At 39.5% G+C, this 21,113-nt stretch overlaps 1 protein-coding gene across 3 annotated transcripts; it reads right to left on the bottom strand.

The window, feature by feature from the left end:
* Nucleotides 1–1,303: 1,303 nt before the first annotated feature.
* On the bottom strand, nt 1,304–20,621 carry LOC146328385 (high affinity cationic amino acid transporter 1-like). Of its 3 annotated transcripts, none has more exons than XM_084717395.1 (12): nt 20,511–20,621; nt 12,542–12,956; nt 11,901–12,059; nt 11,628–11,799; nt 11,391–11,524; nt 9,935–10,157; nt 7,992–8,131; nt 6,278–6,380; nt 4,547–4,752; nt 3,238–3,389; nt 1,708–1,816; nt 1,304–1,605 (listed from the first exon to the last, which is right to left on the bottom strand). In XM_084717395.1, exons 2-12 carry the CDS (start codon nt 12,909–12,911, stop codon nt 1,433–1,435), a joined length of 1,941 nt encoding a protein of 646 aa, XP_084573521.1. In that variant the 5' UTR covers nt 12,912–12,956; nt 20,511–20,621; the 3' UTR covers nt 1,304–1,432. The 3 variants fall into 3 exon arrangements, with proteins under 3 accessions (XP_084573521.1, XP_084573523.1, XP_084573522.1); XM_084717397.1 differs by lacking the exon at nt 7,992–8,131 and adding an exon at nt 7,584–7,720; XM_084717396.1 differs by lacking the exon at nt 20,511–20,621 and adding an exon at nt 16,251–16,384.
* Nucleotides 20,622–21,113: the final 492 nt, after the last annotated feature.

The raw sequence follows: 21,113 nt of genomic DNA, 5'->3' as shown, positions 1-21,113 counted from the left end.
ATACAAGTTTACAAAAATGCCAAGTGAGAACATTTCAATGAGGAATCATAAATAAGGGGAATCCTAAATATATTTTTTATATTAGCTGGTGCAGAGAAGAAGAATGATAGTTTGCTTACGCTTGTTTTTCTCACTGATGGGCTCAGATTGTTGTTTTAAGTGTCCGACAAAATTATGGAAAGGATTGAAACCGTGAGAGACGTATTTTTAAAGAGTTAAGATTCGTTTTGTTTAATCAGAAACAGCTGATTTATTGCTCCTGTTTAACTCAGCAGACCTTTTGCAAAACTGTAATTTTAACTGCGTCATCTTCATTCAAACTCACAAAAAACGTCTCCAACAATCATAAATTCTGGTTCGGTTGAATTAAATCTTTGATTCATGCCGGACAGCTGAAGCCTGAGGAGAGAAGCTCTGCGGTGCGCTGATTTTATATCTGAGGACGAACACTTTAAATTTCTCTGACTGTGTAAAACGATGTTTTCAAATCACAGATGATGAAGAAACGTGTTAAAATTCAAGTCTGACTGGTAAAACACACTCATGTCGGCTCACAGAGGAGACAATAAATCAAATCGTCCGATATTTGTACTGCACGGCCAAAAACAATCTTGTGTGTGTACACCTAATGTTTTCATTAGTGTGTAATCACCTGTGTTTTCTTTACCTGAGAATGTGCTGTTTATATTTACTCCATGAAGGCCTCCATGTTTCTACAGAAGCCCAGAACGGACAAACAACACTGGCTCTAGATGTGGCCTTTCATGTTTGTGGATGCTGCAGTTTCTCCTACATGTGTGGAAGGGGAGGGTGATGTGAGGTATTTGCAAGCTCACCACTAGATGCCACTAAATCTTACACACTGGTCCTTTAAAACAGCCTGTGCTTTATCTTTGGTTGCTGCCTACAGACTTGTTGTTGTTGTTGTTTTCAGTGAAATTGATCATATCAAAATGCAAAGGAAGAAAAAAAAAATTTAGCACTTTTTTCCTGAAATAAAATCTTGGTTTTCAGATGTGGAGAGTCAATTCTTTAATCTAAAGCTTTACTTTTTTTTTTAAAGCATCTATCAAACAGTCAAATAAAACAACCTTTTTTGGCCAGAATTAGGAAACGACTTCTCTCTCTCTCTCTCTCTCTCTCTCTCTCTCTCTCTCTCTCTCTCTCTCTCTCTCTCTCTCTCTCTCTCTCTCTCTCTCTCTCTCTCTCTCTCTCTCTCTCTCTCTCTCTCTCTCTCTCTCTCTCTCTCTCTCTCTCTCTCTCTCTCTCTCTCTCTCTCTCTCTCTCTCTCTCTCTCTCTCTCTCTCTCTCTCTCTCTCTGAGGAGGAGGAGTACATAAAAGTCTCCACATGTTTTTTTGGATTTAAAAAAACAATTTAACACATGTCAATGTTTGATATGCAGATTAAAGATTAGTGAACCTCCTGTTTCCTCAGGAATCTTCATTGTCGTCTCCGGGGGCGTTCTGCGTGTTGTGCAGGAAGGCTTCTTTCTCTGTGGCCATGGGCTCTCCCTTTATCGTGCAGGCTGGCGTGTAGGTGTCAGAGCTGGTCAGCACGGCCTCGGCGCTGTTGCGAATGCCGTAGCTGAAGTAGATGACGAAACCTACAAACAGAGGAGGAACATGGCGGCAAAGACATTAATTAATCCAAAAACAGAAGTAGCACAGAGGTAATGTTTAACAAGATGGCCGCAAATCCAAAGTACCTAACACCATCCAGATGCCAAAACGCATCCAGGTTCCTCTGTCGAGCTGCATCATCAGATACACGTTGATGAACAGACTGGCGACGGGGAGGAACGGCAGCAGAGGAACCTGTGAGGAGAGAGTGTTTGTGTTTGATCAATAATATCATCACAACTTTAAATAACTCATAGTGATGGATGATATGGACTTTATAAGTCCGTTGATGTGCCAGATAAATTGTTTGAACTAACATGATGCTGCCATAGTGCTGAAAATATGAAAAAAATACAGTTTATTTAACAAATTTATGACATTGCCAGATGTGTTGTATATTCAAGTCTACTGGTTTCCATCACAGGGATCCTGATATCCACTAGGGGTCGCCAGAGCTTCACAGGGGGTTTACAAGGCCTTCTTGATTTAAAGGGGTGTAAGAAAATATACAGTAGATCTACATCAAGTTTAGATGATTTAAGATAAAAACAAATTATTTCAAGATTTTAAAAATACATGATACAGAGAGAATTGTAAACAAATATTCATCTCTGATGTTCTTAAAATCCACACAAATGATTCTTCACACAAATTCTTGAAAGAGGAAAAATTCCAGCATCTTAGATGTGAATATTTCCTGGTTTCTTTAGTCCTTTCTGACAGTAAACTAAATATCTTTGGATTGTGGACATAAAACAGGACATTTGAGGACATCAACTCAGATATTTTTCACCATTTTCTGATATTTTATGGACCAAACAGCCGTCAATTAATCAAGAAAAGAATTTACCGATTAACTGACAATGAAAATAATCGTTGGCTGCAGTCCTACAGTTACTATTTGAGTTGACTGTAAGATTAATCAGTTTTTCTGTGCTGTTATTGTTATGCACTGAATATAAAACATCAAAATGATGTCACTCAGAGGTCATCAGTTCACTCAATGATATAGAGGGTAAAGGGTCCCTGAAGCAAAAAGGTTGGGAATGTTATAGTCCGTTAACCTCCTCAACACTTATTTTCTGTTTACATTTTGGCATAAACAAATACAAAGTAAAATAAGCATTTCTCTACATAGTTTGACTGCATGACATATCAATTCTGTATTTGCTTTTTAAAACTCTCAACTGAAGCTACAGTGTGTTGTGTTTGCATCGTTTCCTATAAAGTTGTTTGTTGTTTTTGTTGCCTGTTTGGTCTCAGTGAAAAATGTTAATTAAAGCTCAAGATGACGTCCTCAAATGTCTTGTTTTGTCCACCACTCAAAAATATTCAGTTTACTGTCAGAGAGAAGTAAAGAAACCAGGAAATAGTCATGTAGCATATTGGAATAAATAATAAACTCTGAAGAGGAACTTCTTCTCTTTTCAGTGCTTTGTTGATGTTTGCTCTAACTTTGGTCTTACAGCAGCTCAACTACAATAAAACTGGGCTTTTTATGAAAGCTTGAGTATACAGGAGAAGTTATTGAGGTTTACACGTCACATTTATCACCTTCTGACAACGTCAGACTGAGACAGAGTGAGACTGAAAGAGCAGCAAAGAACACCGTGTACCTTGAAGGCGAGCTTGGCTTTGCTCTGCGGCTGTCTCCACACGATGAAGGTGATAATGAGACAAACCACCATGATGACAGTGAGGACAGACAGTGACCACGTGGCCAGGCCTCCCTGAACTGCTACCACACTGAAGACAAACACCAGGACACCTGGGGGACAAAATAAAGTCAGAGGAAGAGAGGTCAGCACATCATCAGAGACATGCAAACAAGCAGAGACACCTTGTTTGTTAATTTATGATGCAATCTGCACAGAAAAATACAAATGAGGAAGTGCGTGAAAAGATAAGGGCTGTAAACTCAGAGGAGTGCTGGAAGAGATGATAATGGAGAGAAAAATTCAACACTCACGGCCAACAAGTCTGCAGGATGAATCAATAAAATACTTAAAAGCAAAATGACAGAAGCATTTTATCATTTGTCTGTCATTCTTTTCAAGAATGACACAATGCTGCTGTTAAGGTTTAGTTGGGTTTAGGCACAAAAAAAAAGTCTTATTTTCAGGAAAAATCATCAAAATAAACATTGTGGTTTTGGTTAAAATGAGTAAGATGCTAAGGTTAGAGCAGGAGTCTGAATCAAGGATCAAAAGATCCATTTTTGGTCAACAAAAAGAAAAAGAAAATCTGTTTATTATTCTCTCTTTTCCCTGAGGATTTTCTGTGTTTTTATACTTTGGTATCCATAGCTACCTTATGGAGACTCAAGAAGACCGGCCAAAGTTTAGAGGAAAAGGCACCGAGCCACAGACGTTCGCTATGACACACATCTTATTTGAGGAAATATTAAAACTTTACTTTATTTGGTGTATAGGCTAAGAATCGCTTCACACCATAAAAATAAATAACTGAGACAACTCAAAATTTCAAGGCCAAATTGCAAGGACCCCCGGGTTAGGGGACGTTCATCGTCATGGTTACAATAACACGGTTCAGATTTGGGAATTCCCGTGGTCATGCTTCTAAAAAACTCAAAAATGTTGATCTGCGATAAGAAATGGAAAGTCAACAGCAGTTTGTCATGTCTAAGGTCTTGTCCCATCCACTGACCTCCTCTAGTTGGTAAAAAAAAAAAAAGTCACATGAGGACGAACTTTGTCATTTTATAACAAACATCTGACTTCATCTTTCCTCCATTATTACCAAAATTAAACATGTTTAAAGTAATCTTAAATGGAACAACAGATAGTGTCTGTTTCAGAAGGAAAAATGATGAGAGTTATTCAACATCTGCCGACACAAATTGGCCCCAGACTGAAACAGAGCCGCAGGTCAGTCATGCTGCTCACGTGTGTGTGCGAGTCTCACCGAGTATGCTGGTGCAAATGTTGACGGCGAACCCGGACAGAGGGGACGGCTCGGGGTTCGAGGGGCTGAGCAGATTCTTGATGGTGAAGCGGTCCTCTGGTTGCGGAATCATGTCGATGTTTCCCTCGTTAAAAGACTCAGTGATGTCAGGATCATCCTGAGTGTTCGCCATCTCGTACGCCCCGCTGGTTTGTTCAGGCTGGTACCTGCAGACAGTGAAACGCACGATCAAAGCCAGACTTAGAAAGCGGCGGTCAGCGCACCCGCAGTTTGCAGAAGCATAAAGGGACACCAGCTTGGAAGTGCCTGCTGTGGACAGCAACAAAACATACACTGCCTGGCCAAAAAAAAAAAAGTCACCACTTGGATTTAACTAAGCAAATAAGTAAGAGCCTTCCATTGGATAATTACTGCAGTGATTCATATGTTTCAGCTGGTAACAAGGTACTTAACCGTAACTGATGCAGTGACTAGCTTCTCATTTCTTAAACAACCATGTCAAAGATGTTACTCTGTTTCAGAAGGGTCAAATTATTGACCTGCATCAAGCAAAGAAAACAACTGAGGAGGTTGATGTAACTTAAATTGGGTTTAGAACCGTCCAACACATTATCAAAACCTGGAAGGATAGTGGTGAACCATGTGGTCATGTGAAGAGAACTCAAGGGACTGTGACTAAACATCTGTGTAGCCTTAAGAAAAAACACTTATCAGTGAGGCAAATCAGAAAAAAGGCTTCAATTTGCAAGGGAGCATGAAGATTGGATTGTGGAGCAATGGAAAAAGGTCATGTGGTCAGATGAGTCCAGATTTACCCTGTTCCTGAGTGATGGGGGCATCAGGGTGAGAAGAGAGGCAGATGAAGTGATGCTCCCATCATGCCTAGTGCCTACAGTACAAGCCTGTGGGTGCAGTGTTATGATCTGGGGTTGCTTCAGTTGGTCAGGTCGAGGTTCAGCAACGTTATGAGCCCAAAAACTGAGGTCGGCTCACTACCTGAATATACTGAATGACCAGGTTTTTACATCAGTGGATTTTTTTCCTCCATGATGGCACAGACATTTTGCAAGTATGTGGTTCAGGGAGCATGAGACATCATTTTCACACATGGACTGTCCTCCACAGAGTCCAGACTTTAACCCCACTGAGAATCTTTGGGATGTGCTGGATAAGACTTTATGCAGCGGTCCGACTCTCCCATCATCAATACAAGATCTTGGTGAAAAATTAATGCAACTCTGGACAGAAATAAATGTTGTGACACTGCATGAGCTTATCGAAACGATGCCATAACAAATGTGTTCTGTTATCAAAGCTAAAGGCGGTCCAATGAAATATTAGAGTGTGACTTTTTTTTGGCCAGGCAGTGTATTTTGGAATATTATTTATATTTAGTTTAAATAATAATTATTTATTATATTTAGTAAGTCTGGAGGTCAGAATGTTTAGTAACGTAGGAGATTTAAAATTTTCTGTGACTTTAAACTCTCTGTGGCTCTTCTCATCCTCAAAGACTCCATTATCCTGTGTTTGAAGACCGTATGTTTGAATCATTGCAGCAGCTCAGATCAGTCATCTGGTATCAAACGAAAACTGAAGGTGTGACATGCGTGCACACACGCACGCACACACACACACACACACACACACATCTGCACTAACTGGTCTGACTAGCCTCTGACAGTGAGATGTGTTATTCAGCCTGGTAATCCTCAAAGAGATGAGGATTACCTGAGGACAAGCACACAGGCAGCCACCAGAGTGTAGGCCAGCAAAGTGCCGATGGACATGAGGTCTACCAGGTCCTTCAGGTCAAACAGGAACGCCATCACAGCTGCAGGACAGACAGGAGACAAATAAAGAATGTCACAAAGATGACAGACTTCTTCAAACGAATCCAAAAGGTTAAAATACACACATTCTTATTTTAAAAATCAATCATTTTCAATCTATAACTGTGCAGCTCCACTGATGTACAAATTTAGGGCTGGGTTGTTCCAACAAAGATTATTTTTAACCCCGATTAAATCGATGTTTAACTTAGGTTAGATTACAGTTTTTACTCTAAACTGAGATTAAATTTAATTCTGTGGCACCAAAACCTTGAACTCGAATTTAAACTTTAACACTTAACTTTTAAAATACTCACCTATTTGAAATTGCTGCACTGAGCCATCATGAGTAGGCTAACTGGGCTAACAAACAATGACACGTTTTATTAATGTAACTGGTGGTTTGTGCTGCACCTAAACTTATGAAACTATAAAACAAAGACACACAGAGGCGCCTTAGAGTGGAATAGATGGCTTAACTTTATTGCCATTCAACAGCATCAACTGCAGCACATAGAGAACAACCACTTCCATTTTTCAGCTTTCACAGAAAGAGCCACAGATACAGGCTCTAGACTGCTTATCAAAGGGTAACTTAAATTCACTTTTACTCACTTAAATTTATAAAATAGCTTACATTAACGTTTTAGTTAGATAGCAAACAATGTAAGGCTTCCGTTAGCTATTTTGCTAGCAATAAATTGTGTTTTTTTTTTCTTTTTAGCTAGCGAACAATAAGTTTTCTGTCTGTTTATTTCTAGCCATCTAACAACAATATATTGGTTTTTTTTTTACTTTTTAGTTAGCTAGAAAACAATGCAACACTTTTTTTTGTGTCAAACAATAGTACTTTCTTATGTTTTAGCTAGCTGGAAAAGACTGCAGCATTTTGTGCTTTTTTCTTTTTAGCCAGTTAAGAAACAATGTATTGTTGTTTTTTTTAACTTTTAGCTAGCAAATGATGTAAATGTAGCAAGCATCTCCATATTGATTTAACTATACTATTATTTTAGAATTGTGCAACAAGCTCTGCTTAATGGCGAATCTGGATTTACTCGTTCTACCCTCAGTTTTGCTAAATTCTGATTAAAACTAATTTTGGATTAAATTAACCTTTATTGGTGAAACCCAGTCTACGTGATTTTGCCACCATCCTCCTTCCAAAAGAGGGCACTGTTGATTTAGCCCTCCTCTTAACTACCTACCAGACAAAAACCCTGCCACCAAGGTGGAGAGGATGGGCGTCTTCCTCTCACTGACACGTGCCAGAAACGAGAAGAGCAGACCATCGCGAGCCATAGCAAAGATAATGCGTGGAAGTGGAAACATGGAACCAAGGAGACTACGCCAAGGATGAAGGAAGGAGGAGGAGGAGGAGGAGGCAGAGATTTTTAAATTAAAGACACATTTAAGAACTCTGGTTTCACACAGGGCCTCAACTGCAGCTACTCTCAAACTATAAAACATCCTCATCAGCGATGCAGGATGCCGTCACTCTTGATAATAACTGAAGAAACATTAAATTTGCACGACTGTCTTTAGGCTGTATGACCAGTTGTAGTTTTGGCTGAGTGCTTGTGTTGAGGCCCTGTGCACGAAGGTTATGACCTCACCTGCCACAACACCTGATGTTACTGTAGCTGTTAGAGGGGTTTTGGTTCGTGGGCTGATTTTAGCTAAACATTTGAAGAGCAGGCCATCTTCTGCCATGGCCCAGATCACTCTGGGCATTGGGAACATGGAGCCAAGTAGACTAGTACGGGAGAGAGAGAAAACAGCATGCCATGCAATGAATGAATGATGAATGAATGCACCATTAGAACACAGTTAACAAGGACTGCTGAAGCACACTACTGTCTAAAATATTGTTTATAAGATTTAACTTTAAGGGACAGTTTGGAGTATTTGCAGTGAAGTCATATAAAGAACTTACTTAAACAATTACTATCTACAAATAACATCAATTTAAGCATACACTTTATTTAGAATATTTTCACCACTTTATTTTGATGACAGACAGCTTTTCCCGATGGGAAACCATTATTGCATAAGCAAAATGTCATACTGTTCAACCAACCAAACTCCATAGTCAAAATCAGTAATTTTACCTCACAGAACACTGATGTTGCTGCTCTACACTGCCTACCTGAATCTGCTGTGATTGGTTTGTGTAATTCTGTGACTTCTGTGTTTGAAAAAGTTATTTTGGAGTCACTAAAGTCACACAATAACACAAACAAACTACCAGATTGAGGCAGCTGTTGACCAGCAACTTTTGTGTTCTGTGAGGTAAAATTACTGATTTTGTCTATGGAGTTTGGTTGGTTTGAAGAGAAGAATATTTGTCAGATTCCAGTCAGAAAAAAGGCTGTCTGATGGCACAGTAAAACACTGAAAATATTCTAAATATAGCGTTCACATAAATCGGCATAGAATTTTTGTTACAGGCTAAAATATGTTTTGACCCTGTTCATAGCCATATATTGCTTAGCCTCCATGCTGGTACTCCTCTCTGCTTCTCCAAACTAGGGGTGTACTATAGGTAATACGCTAACTGACAACAAGTACTTCATACAGCCTCACTTCATCTCAGGATGAGCACTGCAAATTAGCTTAGATTATATCATATTCAGTAAATATTTACTGCTTATTAATCTGCAATAAAACAATTAATAAATAACCAAAGGTGTCTGCATACATCAGCAAGTTAAATGTAAGACTTTTAAGACTTTGTAACGCCACATAATTAAATTGAAGGCCACGTCAAATGTGAAAATATAGACAAACTCTTCTGGATAAATGCATATACTGTCGACTCCAATCAACTGCGGCTGATAAGGCAATTAATCATTGAACTGAATTAAACTGTAAAAAAGTAAGGCAAATGACAACTGGCAGAGCTTGAAAGCAAACTTCTGAGTAGAACATAACATCCACACAGACACCACAGTGGTCAACAGGGGTCAGTTTGTGAATTTTACATCGTGCTGCTTACAGCATTCACTAAATAAATATTTAAGATCTTCCAAAACAGGGTTTAAGACTATTTTAAAGCATTTTATTAATAAATTAAGACATTTTAAGACTTTTGAAAGACCTGTAGTCAACCAATAACACACATGCTTTGTGTCAATTTTCAGTCCTGCCAATGGTGTAACACTAAGTAGCAAGTAGCACCAAGTAGCACCAAGTAGCAAAACTTCAGGGAATATTGTAAACATCTAAACATGAATGTAAACAATGCAGGTTTTAAACTTTGAAGAAAAGTCTGCTTTGCTAATGTTTTATGAGCACAGAAGCAGGGAAAGGGTGTGACTGCAATTATTTTTTTAGTGCTGTTATCTTGAGATCACAAGTTAATTATTATATCATCTCGAGAAAGCTTTGCTATCAACGCTAGATCGTGTTAAGTACTGAAACAAAAGGGAAAACGATAAAATTCTATATTCTGCATACTTGATATGAATTATTCATTCCTTAAAAAAAAAAAAGCATGCAAACATTTACAAGTGCTCTACAGCTTCTCATGCTGAGAGGCAGTAGAAGAGCCTCTTACCTGGTCGACAAGGCACATAAAGAGCCAATGGCCACAGCATAAGTGGCTCCCTCCCAGCCCACATACTTAAAGGCCACCGGCAGTGGGCTGTTCTTGTCCAGCATGTAGTACGGCATCATCACGGTGAGAGCCGCCGACACGCCGAAGTACGCCACGAAACAGATCAGCAGAGAGGCTACGATGCCAATGGGAATGGCCCTCTGAGGATTCTTCACTTCTTCTCCTGAGGAGGAAACATGACCGGAGATGTCAGAGGATTAAGCTCATGTATGCTGATTATTAATTTAAAAGGACAGTTCAGACTGTTTGGAGTGGGGCTGTGTGATAGTCAGTTTACTTTGCAAGGAAATCACCATTATATGAGCCAAATATCACCGTCTCCAAACCAACCAAACTACAGAGGCAAAATCAGAACAGAGGAGTTGCTGGTCTACTAGCTGGCTTGATCTGTCAGTTTGTGTTATTGTGTGACTTTGGTGTTTTAAAAGCTTAGTTTGAATTCACCAAAGTCGCACAATAACACAAACAAACTAAGAGACACAGGCAGCGTTAGATCAGCAACTCCTGTGTTCTGCAAAGTAAAATGACTGATTTTTGTGTATGGAGTTTGGTTGGTTTGGAAGGAGCGATATTTGACTTATATAACAGCAGTTTCCTGTCAGAAAAGGCTGTTGGACAGCAAAGTAAAGCGATAAAAATACTCTAAATATAGCATACAATTAACCTCTTAGGTGTTACACAGCGGCAAGCCACTCGTTGTTTTGATATAGAAAAGGAAAATAAGGTTGAATGTATCCTGTGACATAATAAACTGATTATATAACCACTCAGCTGAAACAATGTGTAACCACATTCAGCACAGACACGCACATTAACCTGCAAGCAGAGCAGCTGCCGCTGCCGCAAGCACCGCTAACATCAGCCACACTCTGTGTCAGGCTAACGTCAGCTCCAGGTAAACAATGTTGTTTACCCACAGGCACTGCAACCCTGTTCAGTTTTCAAAGGTGAAGCATTTAGTGAGCTGTTGTCATGTTAATGTGTGGTTATAATGCACGGCGCTAGATGACACACATTTCACCGGCTATTAAAATAGAGACTGTGGCTCTTAATACACAAAGTATTTTTTTCGGACAGCGTTTAACATCATCAATTGATAAACTGTACTCAATTTTAACTGCTTTGTGAGTGTTTTCTTACTGTTAGACTAGTCGACAAGTCTAAATTAAAATTTGTGTTTAATCGATTAGTCGCCAGGAACATCCCTAAAAATACCTTTTGTTGCTGACGCTGTCCACAGAAGTTCCTTGTTTAGCTTTCACACTGGTGCTCCCCTCTGCTCCTCCTAACTGAGGCCAACTGCAATCTACTGTAGTTAATAGACCGACTATCAAACCTCACACAACCTCAGATTATATAAGAATATGAACTATCCCTTTAATGTGTTCCTTCTCACCCGTAGTGGCGATGCAGTCAAACCCCACAAAGGCATAAAAACAGGTGGCGGCGCCAGAGAGGACTCCAGAGAAGCCGAAAGGCATGAAGCCGCCTTCGCCAAGACTTTCTTCTGATGGTACGAAGCTAGACATGCTGGAAATAAAAGGAAGAAAACATTTGTTTATTTGAAACACAATTCTGGCACGTCATTAGGCATATTATACATTTTTCGGAATAAGCTCTTCATTTCACCCACTTGAAGCTGGAGTTGCTGCTGGCATTGAGGATTTCTTCAGGGTTCACGTTCCAGTTTTTTAAGTTTCCTTTGACCAAGCCGGAGATGATGACGAACAGCAGCACCAGCACGTTGATGCAGGTGAACACTTTATTTACCAAAGCGGACTCCTTCACTCCGAAGGCGAGCAGTCCTGCAAGCAGTTAAAAAAAAAAAACAAACAACATTAAAGATGAAACCAGAGAAAAAAAAAGGGCAGAAATGAAGATAAAACGTGCGCAAGCTGCTCCTCACCTGTCAGAATGAGAATGATGAAGACAGCAAATATGTCTGGATACTCTGCCAGGACACCCGGGGCGTTCATGGTCATGTATCGTCTGCAGAAATCCTCAATGTGCCGTCCAATCAGCTCATCAAAGGTCGCACTCCACGCTCTTGCCACACTTGAAGTTCCTGCAGAGAGGAAAGTATTCATGAAAAAAATAGTGTAGCAGCCAACTCATTTCCTTCCTTATTTGTACAATATTTTCAACATCACATATTTACAATATCATGCACAATACTACTTTTCATTATTATCTGCACAATATTATGTTATTTTTTAACATGTGCTTTAACGTGTACTTTTTAATGTCTGAAACATTACTTTTACACGTCTTGCAATATTACCTTTCAATATCATGTGCAAATAACTTTCAATGTCACTGCCAATACTACTTTTCTATTTTAATTATTTTAATTAGTTTTTTTTTACCTAATTCATCTTCTGTTGTTGTTCTATTAGGTACAGTTTTTTGCTTTTACTTCTTATACACAATATTTAATCCTCTATTGTTTTTATTCTTATCTTACTGTAATTTTGGAGCCATCTCTGCCACCCGAATCTCCTTCAGGATTATAAAAGTTCTAACTTATCTTGTCTCAAAGTGTCTCACCAATGACATAAGAGAGGATGAGGTTCCAGCCGGTGATGAAGGCCCACAGTTCTCCGACTGTCACGTAGCTGTACAGGTAAGCTGAGCCGGTTCTGGGGACGCGGGCTCCGAACTCGGCGTAGCACAGACCAGCCAGGACCGAGGCGAGGGCGGCAATGAGGAAAGAGAGGACGATGGCGGGTCCAGAGCTGTCTCTGGCCACAGCGCCAGCCAGCACGTAGACTCCGGCACCCAGCGTGCTGCCGACGCCCAGCGCCACCAGGTCGAACGTGTTGAGACATCGGGAGAAGTGAGAGTCCTCCGTGTTACAGTCGACGACCTTCACCCGCAGCAGCTGCTTCCCGATGCCTTTTAATGTCGCCAGAATCATCCTGGCCGTCACTCTACAGCAAAAGCTCTACAGAAGATAATTTACCTGTGGACAGAAAAGACATTTGTAAACTAATCAAGTAAAAAGAACAAAATACTATGCTGCCATTCCAGTCTCCTATCAGTTAAAAATCTTTTCTCATCGTCATTTACAGCAAAGACACTCCCACATTCCTCTGCTCAATCTACTTCCATTTTCTGTTCAGCAGTGGAGGACATTACTATGATTGTTTGGGTGTGTCACAACACAAAAACACAACACAACAACACAAAAATGCATCATGACGGCCATTAACCCAGTGTAAGATATCATGCATACATGCACAGCAGACATGTGACTTAACTCACTTTGATCATCAAGTCTTAATCCAAAGAGGCAGAAATACACATCAACTATCTTAATGCCTTTAGAAGTGACAGGTTACACAACAAGAGGTTTAAAAAGCCTCATCAGCTGAGGCAGGAAATGAGTTTAAGTTGTCCATAATAACAGCAGTTTTCTGACAGAAAGTGTGACAAATGAAGCCTGTAGAAAGTGCGAGTATGAACACAACGCACTCACCTCAGGGGCAAAACTATCATTAAATATTTAGGGGTGCGACGGATTACAAAACCTAAGCTGAATATTTTGTCCATATTTGACATGAACAGACTTCAAATGTGTTTATAAAGCTGTTCATTAGACTGCCGGCCTGCCAAGATTTTTCTCATTTTAATTCAGATCGTCATTCCTATAGAACCAGACCGTCCAGTCATCTTCACATTCCTCGTGTTAAAACACGCCTCAAGATCATAAAGGAGCCATATCCTGGCATGATGCAAATCAGCTCCCTCCTCAGTCCCTGTCCCTTTAAGAAAATCCTAAAACTGGCATTAGATATTTGAGACGTATTTTTTCGGCTGATTATTTATTATTTTGTGTGGATACTATAAATATATTGATCCGCAGAACCAGAACCACCTTTTTGAAAAAATGAAAAATGTATGAGAAAGCAGCATGATAATGAAGCACCGTGGTGCTGCACAGAAGCTCCGACCTAAAAATCTTCTTGTTCTCCAGAGAACATGTTTGTTTGGAACAGACCCAATCATGTTTTGGTTTTTCTTTTCAGTAAAAATGAAAATTGTGATGCAAAAATGATCATTTCCACTAATTATACTGCATATCTCAATTGCAATTTCAGTAAAAATAATCACAATATGACTTTTTTGTTTTTTACCATATCGTGCAGCCGTGCCATACAGCGCTCTGGTGTTTGGAGGAATTATTACGTATTAACAGAAATCAGATACATGGCTCCTGCAGTATTTTCTGGCAGTATTTTATGTCAGAGAGAAGACAGAATCTCTACAGCTGACATCTACAAAACCCATACCAAAACAAACTACACTGATAAACTGCACTTCAGGTAAGTGGAAAAATATGCATTTTGGACAGTATGCATTATATTCTATATGATTAATATAATCCATTAACATGTGCATCATGCTGTACCTGCATGCATGTTTTTTATTGTTGTTTCGCTGAGTCAGACTGATTTATGAATTTTATAAACTGTGCTTCTGCTTTGCATGTTTTAGCATCCAATAATGCAGCATAATGTCGTCTTGAGTCCATGTTTCTATTAACATTTATATCTCTCATTTATTTGCTTTCCATGTGCCTGTTGCCTGTTTTAAATAGTACTTGGCGGTGTAATAAGGCTGTCATGAATGATGCTTCTATCAACTTTAATATTCTTTCTTCTTGTTATTGTTGTTCTGCGAACTCATCAGGGCTGAACGATTTTGAAGAAATATGTAAGTGCAATTATTCTGACTGACATTGCAATTGTGATATAATTTGAGAGGAAAAGATAATTTTTATATCATTATTCTCATTTTCATTGAGAAACACATTAAAATGATTATGGTGTGTTATTTTTTTCAGGGACGTGTACTAAACAAGGATGTTTTCTTAAGTGTGGAGAATGACGTGTTGGCCAGGACACCTCTGCAGCACCATAATATTTATTATCATTTAATAATTCAGAAATGGTATTTTGACACACATTTCCCCTGTAACAAACACTGTGCATCCTGCGATTTGAAAATAGCAGCAGACCATGTTGTTATTTTGATAAAATTTCAATGAATTGTTCAGCCCTAATGCTTTGTATACTTTTTATTTTAACTCTATACTTTGTTTCTTAATCTGTCTCACATTTACAGTAATGTTTATTAATGTACACTGTCCCTGTTAAATAAACCAATAAAATAAATGCATGCTTCAGGTATGTAGGAATGAATCTGACCACCTCTAATGTTTAAATAAGTGCAAAATATAAGATATTCTGTTCTCCTTTACTGATATCAAGGTATATTGTTCCAGGTTAAGAGTGCAAACAGCAGTTACACTCCATTTCAGCCGATTCCCAACACGGATGAACCAAATTTATACAAAATGGTTGCTGATTTGTCATCACCTAATGACAATTTACCAAACTAATCTCATGAACAACAGTATCTTCAGATACTGTAATGCGGAATAATGCAATATTAAAGTGACAGTTCACCCAAAAATGAAAATTCAGTCATTATCTATTCACTCTGATGCCAACTGAAGGTCAGGTTTAGTTTATTTAGTCACAAAACTCTGCTGGAGTTTCACAGGAAAACACTGCTGCAGAATCTCCCAGCTTTCAAATGGGAAAAATGACCAAAAAACTAACCATGTAAAGCCTCTGTGCTCGTCTGATGTAATCCAAGTCTGCTAAAGCTCAAACATGCCATTCACACACCATCACACCACACACACCCAGTTCAGACAGTGTGCATGTGCACATGAATGTGGCTCCAAACTGAGGCTCTACAGTGAGGATTCAGGCTAAAAACATGAAGTCAACTTGACATGTCGGGGCTTTAAGAGGCTTGAATTACACCAGACGAGCAGTACGGAGGCATTTTATGGTTTGTTTTTTCAAAACATGTCATTATTTGGGAGATTCTGCAACACTGTTTTTCTGTAAAACTCTAAAACCAAACCCAACCTTCAATTGACACGAGGGTGAGAAGATAAACGAGTTTTCATTTTCGGGGGGAACTATCCCTTTAACATTACAATGTCAGCAGTGACAGACCTGTCCCATTTTATATTTCACTGTTGTGTAATGACAAAACAGAAGAAGGTAAACAAAACCACGATGCTGCCAGTTATTTCACAACAACACAACTGTTTAAAAAATTACATATTAAAAGATATTCTGTAAATATTCTGTTGGGTTAAATCCTTTCAATCCAAGATCCAATTTCACAGCCTCTTGTAAAGCAGATACAGATCTGTCCAACGACGAGTACTCACTTTAACAACACAACAGAAAAGAGGATCTTCAGTGTTCACTGACACACACACAGAGTTACTCTTCTTCAGGTTTATAAATCCACTCCAGCACTTCCTGCAGATACTGCAGCTGCAGACTCACCTCCCGTCGGCTTCAGATGAATGGAGCTCAGAGAGACGTTTACAGGCACTGCTTTGACACGTGACGCCGACGCCTCTTAGTGTACAAACCATTCAGGTGTCCGGCTCACAAATAGAACGGTGACACATCACATGGCCTCCGGGATCAAGACTCTCACAGCAGCTGTGACGACAGCCATATTCCCCGCGTGCAACACACACCGACTGTGGCAGCTCGGCTCATTAAAGTCAAGTCATGAAGACAAGACGGCTACAAAAATATGACCTGGGTTTACCTTTTTTTTACCTTCTCACAGCTCAAATACTTATTTTACAGAAATCTATACTTGACACTTAGGGTGCAGGTCATAAATCTGGCCTGTATTAGGAATCAGGGCTGCAACTAATGCTTATTTTCATTATCGATTAATCTGTTCTTGATCTATCGGTTTCTGCAAACCCAAGATGACATCCTCAGATGTTTTACCGTCCCAGAAAACTTAAGAAACCAGATGAGATTTACATTTGAGATGCTGGAATTAAACAGTTCAGACATTTTTTTAATAGAAAAAAAGACTCTTGGCAATTAATTTAAGAGTTGATCACTAATCGATTAATCATTGCAGCTCAGATTTTTTTTAATCAACAAAACTGATTGATTAAATGACTGAATGATTTTGAAATTTTCATGATTACATTCTTACTTTTTTTAGTCTATGCCAAAAAATAGCAAAAAATTCAAGCCTGAATGTGTTAAAAAATTGTGAAAAATGTTTGTCACAATTTCTCAGAGCCCAAAGTGACGTCTTCATGTTCCTTCTTTTGTCCAAAACCCAAAGACTCTTCATTTACTGTCATAAATGACAAAGAAAAGCAGCAAATTCTCACTTTTAAAAAGCTGGAAGCAGCAAATGTTTAATATTTTAGCTAAAAAAAAAATTCTTTCCCAACGGGACAAGGACACAGAGACGATTCCTCCGTGTATCCTTCAGTGTTTATCACACATGACAGACAGAACAAAATGAAAAACTCAACCGTGGAGAAAAGGCAGCTGGTGGATCTGTCAGCTGCCTGTTAGAGGCTTTTTAACACTGCAGGACTGAAGAAAAAACTGAACAGACTTATTTATACCTGTGTTGATGATGTTTTAATTTTATTTTAAGTTAGACTGGTTTAACGGTCTTCTTAATATATTGGTATGACTTGAAGTTCAGGTAGAAATGTCCTTCAGTACATGACTTTTTACATTTATACTTGAGTACATTTCCAAGCCTTTTTTTTTCACTTTTACTGCAGTAAAACCAGAGTCTTTTTTTACACAAGTATCTGTATTTCCTAAATTAGCAAAGAATGCATGGACTTTCGCCACTTCTGTTGGCAACTAATTATCATTCCATTGACTTTATCGCTGCAGCTCTTTTGTGCGTTGTGAATATTCAGATGTGAAGAAGAGAAGAGTTTTTCCAATGCTTATCAGGAAGTTAGCATGTGTGTAGACACTTCCTGCCAAAAACAACTAAATTCAAGGACTAAATGAGGCAAAAGTTGCAGCTTATCAGTTTTGTGTTGTCTGTCTGGGTTAAGATGACATGCACAGTTGACAGACGGTTTGATAAAAGCAACATGCAGAAGCCAAAACAGCCTCAGTGAATGTACACTCAACAGAAGCAGAAAACCAAAGTTAAAAACTGCACCTGTAAACTAACGTGTGCTTCTCACATCTGTAGGGCATTAAATAACGTGTCCTTGTGTGTCGCGCAAGGAAAAATATTTGTCACATCGCGGCCCTGGCAGAGAGGACGAGAGCAGCCAGTGGTTCAGAGTCATACTGCGGCATGCACGAGATGTGACACGCAGCGGCTGAGCTAAAAAAGGCGGGTGGGCAGGTCGGGGCCCTGCCTTCTCCTCAGCCAATCACCAGACTCAACACCTGCTCATGACACACAGCCAGACGTGCGGGTGAATTTGGAAGAGTCACATGCTCATCACTATTTGGCCTCAGGGGAAATACTTCTGCTCCTTTAAACGTCTTATGATCGCTGTGACATTGTTTATATGCCTGGAGACCATAGCAGAGCAAACAAGACATGATAACAACTAAACTTTAATGTGATATATGAGATGAGAGCTGCAATAATTAATTGATTATATGATTATATTATACTATGATGACTGTAAACTGAAAAACTTTGGGTTGTGGGAAAAACAAGACATTTGAGGACGTCATGTTGGGCTTTAGGAAACACAGATCAAGATTTCTCACCATTTTCTGACAGGATTAATTGAGAAAATAATCAACTAATTAACCAAACAAGAAAATAAACGTTAGCTGCAGCCTGTAAACATGACCTCATCCGGCTCAGGTTAGGCCTGGGTGGTATGGCTCATGGATGATGGGGGTGTCACAATTTCTATATCAAATTGAAAATCACTCAAAATGAGCTTTCAATTTCAATAATCGAAATCAAAGCCAGAGTCTGCGATTCTACCAGTGTTTTTGTTTCTCTCCACCCTCCTTCCTCCTCCTCCTATTTGCTGGGTGTGGCAGGTGTCCGAAGAAAAAACTAGAATTACTGCCTCATGGTTGTACGCCTCTGCAAACCAGTTTTAACTTAGAAATATTCTACCAAACTTCTTTTTCCCCCCAGATAAAATCTAAAATGTATGCACCGTGTCGTGCATCATCCACACATTGTAAGTTTCAACACTGCTTTGTATTTTGATTGTTTTGTTTTTTATTTTGAGGATTTTACACATCACACAAAATAAAACTCCCCCTTTCTTGTCTCAGATCATCCTTACACCCTACAGCCCGTTACCATGGCAACATTGTTGTGTGTGTGTGATGCAGAGGAAAGCCACAGGATATCCTTCCTGTTATGTTGTGGTTGTCTTTAGCATCCCTATGCTTCACAGTCTAATATTTCCTGCAATTCACGTACAAAGGTTTCAGACGTACTAATAAAACTCGCACACTGTTGTGGTGAACCAAACGTGTCGGTTAGGAGTTTCAGGCACAGACTGAGTTGCGACTAAAATGCTACGTCGACCGGGACAGTTATCAGCGAAAACAGCCCAGTCATCTCCAACAACAACTCATCCAGCGGCCAATTAATCACCTGAAGATGTCGATGAAGCTGTCGATGGCGATGCCTCACTGAAAAGTTTTTCTGTCCATTAATAGCTACATTACACTGTTCAGACGCTGGTTGCATGCACATCACTATTCTCATTTGACTGAACTCATGTTAAAATGACTATGGTGTGATTTTTTTTTTGTTTGTTTGATTTGTAGGACAGGACATGTCTGCCTCATGATATTCATTCATTTAAAAGTTTTTTGACACACATTTTGCCTTGCTCTATACTCTCTGACCCAGATGTTCTCCCGGGTGTTGAGATTTGTCAGCGATTGATTTAACATTAACTGGTAATCGCTAGTACAGACACATTAAAAGTACTGAGTTGGTACCGAACCTCACCTGCCAAGGTATCGGACTGCTTCCAAAATTTACATGCCAAATGGAAAATTTACCTGCATCTGGCACTTGGCGGGTGTTAATTTCATGCAGAGCATTTTGTATTTTTATATTGTTTAAAACATGACCGGAGGTGGACTTTTAACTTTTAACAACTTTAACAGTATTATGATGCTGTAAAGCTTAGATCCATTACACACAACAGGCAGACACCTGCAGAACCACCTGTGTGTTTCTAGGAAAACACATTATCCGAGGATTTGAGGATGCAATTTGACATTTTTCTAACACCAATCTGAGAAAAGCTGCTGACTGTCTTTAATTACAGTTTTCATTGCATGAATTAAAAAGAAGACAACAGCAGAGAGACGATTCAGGCGCCGCTGAGCCAAGCTCCCACTTGGCATGTGAAGGGTATTTAGCAGCACTACAAAAAGCCCACCTGCCCTCGTGGTGTAACCAGGGACGGAGTAAACAAAGTGCCATGTGAGGGCGATCATAAAACAGGCAGGTTACACAACCCAAACAAACTCTCTTTCCTCCCCTGGGATTTTAGGCCTCGGTGACACCTCCAAAGGCCACAGTGACCTTGTAAAATTAAAGCTACAGACAGAACACAACAGCAACATGCACTCATAAGAAACACACAACAGCAACAAAACATTCATTGAAATGTTCGTACCTTTGCAGACAGAAGCCTCAAAGTGGGTTTTCTGCACACGCGCACAATGATTCTTGCCCTTGTGGAAGAAAAGAGAATGAAATTGAAATGAACGACCAAACAACTCTTCAAATGTAAAACTCAAAGGATCCTTTTCATGACAGAGGCAGATAAATATTCACTGAATATCTCAGCTTCTTAGCAGTTTAAAGCCTGAATGTAAAAACTCTGCAAGGACATGACTGAGCATTTGTACAATTATATAAATGTGCCATAAAACCCAACATATCTACCTTATGTGACCTTTGATGAAGAAATTCCACTAAAACAAACTGAATAATCAGACAACCCCCCCCCCCCCCCCCCACCACCACCACCACCACAGGTGTATACTTTTAACCATTAACCAAAGAGCTTCCAGGCTTTTATTCTGATTAAAGAATTATCTCAGGACCTCCAGGTTCTCCTTGTGTCTTAGTTGCTCCCACCAAGGACTCATGGAGAGAGACAGTGTGCTTTTCATTATGCTGAATTATGCCTCCTCGTCTCCTCTCTCCTCTGTTGACCTGGAAGTCATTTTCCCTCCACCGTCATGAGGGAACCTTCGATTTCTTAAATGCACCT

The sequence above is a fragment of the Lutjanus erythropterus genome, chromosome 4 (genome assembly GCF_056507025.1).
Source record: "Lutjanus erythropterus isolate fLutEry1 chromosome 4, fLutEry1.hap2, whole genome shotgun sequence".
Lineage (NCBI taxonomy): Eukaryota > Metazoa > Chordata > Actinopteri > Lutjaniformes > Lutjanidae > Lutjanus > Lutjanus erythropterus.
Note: the sequence above shows the minus strand (reverse complement) of the source record. Positions and strands in the feature narration are given on the sequence as shown.

Coding starts and splice junctions, on each gene's coding strand:
- LOC146328385 (XM_084717395.1), bottom strand. CDS start 12,911: ATGATTCTGGCGACATTAAAAGGCATCGGGAAGCAGCTGCTGCGGGTG. Junction 8,132..9,934: donor TTATGTGCCTTGTCGACCAG/GTAAGAGGCTCT, acceptor CTCCCGTACTAG/TCTACTTGGCTCCATGTTCC. Junction 3,390..4,546: donor CATTTGCACCAGCATACTCG/GTGAGACTCGCA, acceptor TTTGTCCCCCAG/GTGTCCTGGTGTTTGTCTTC.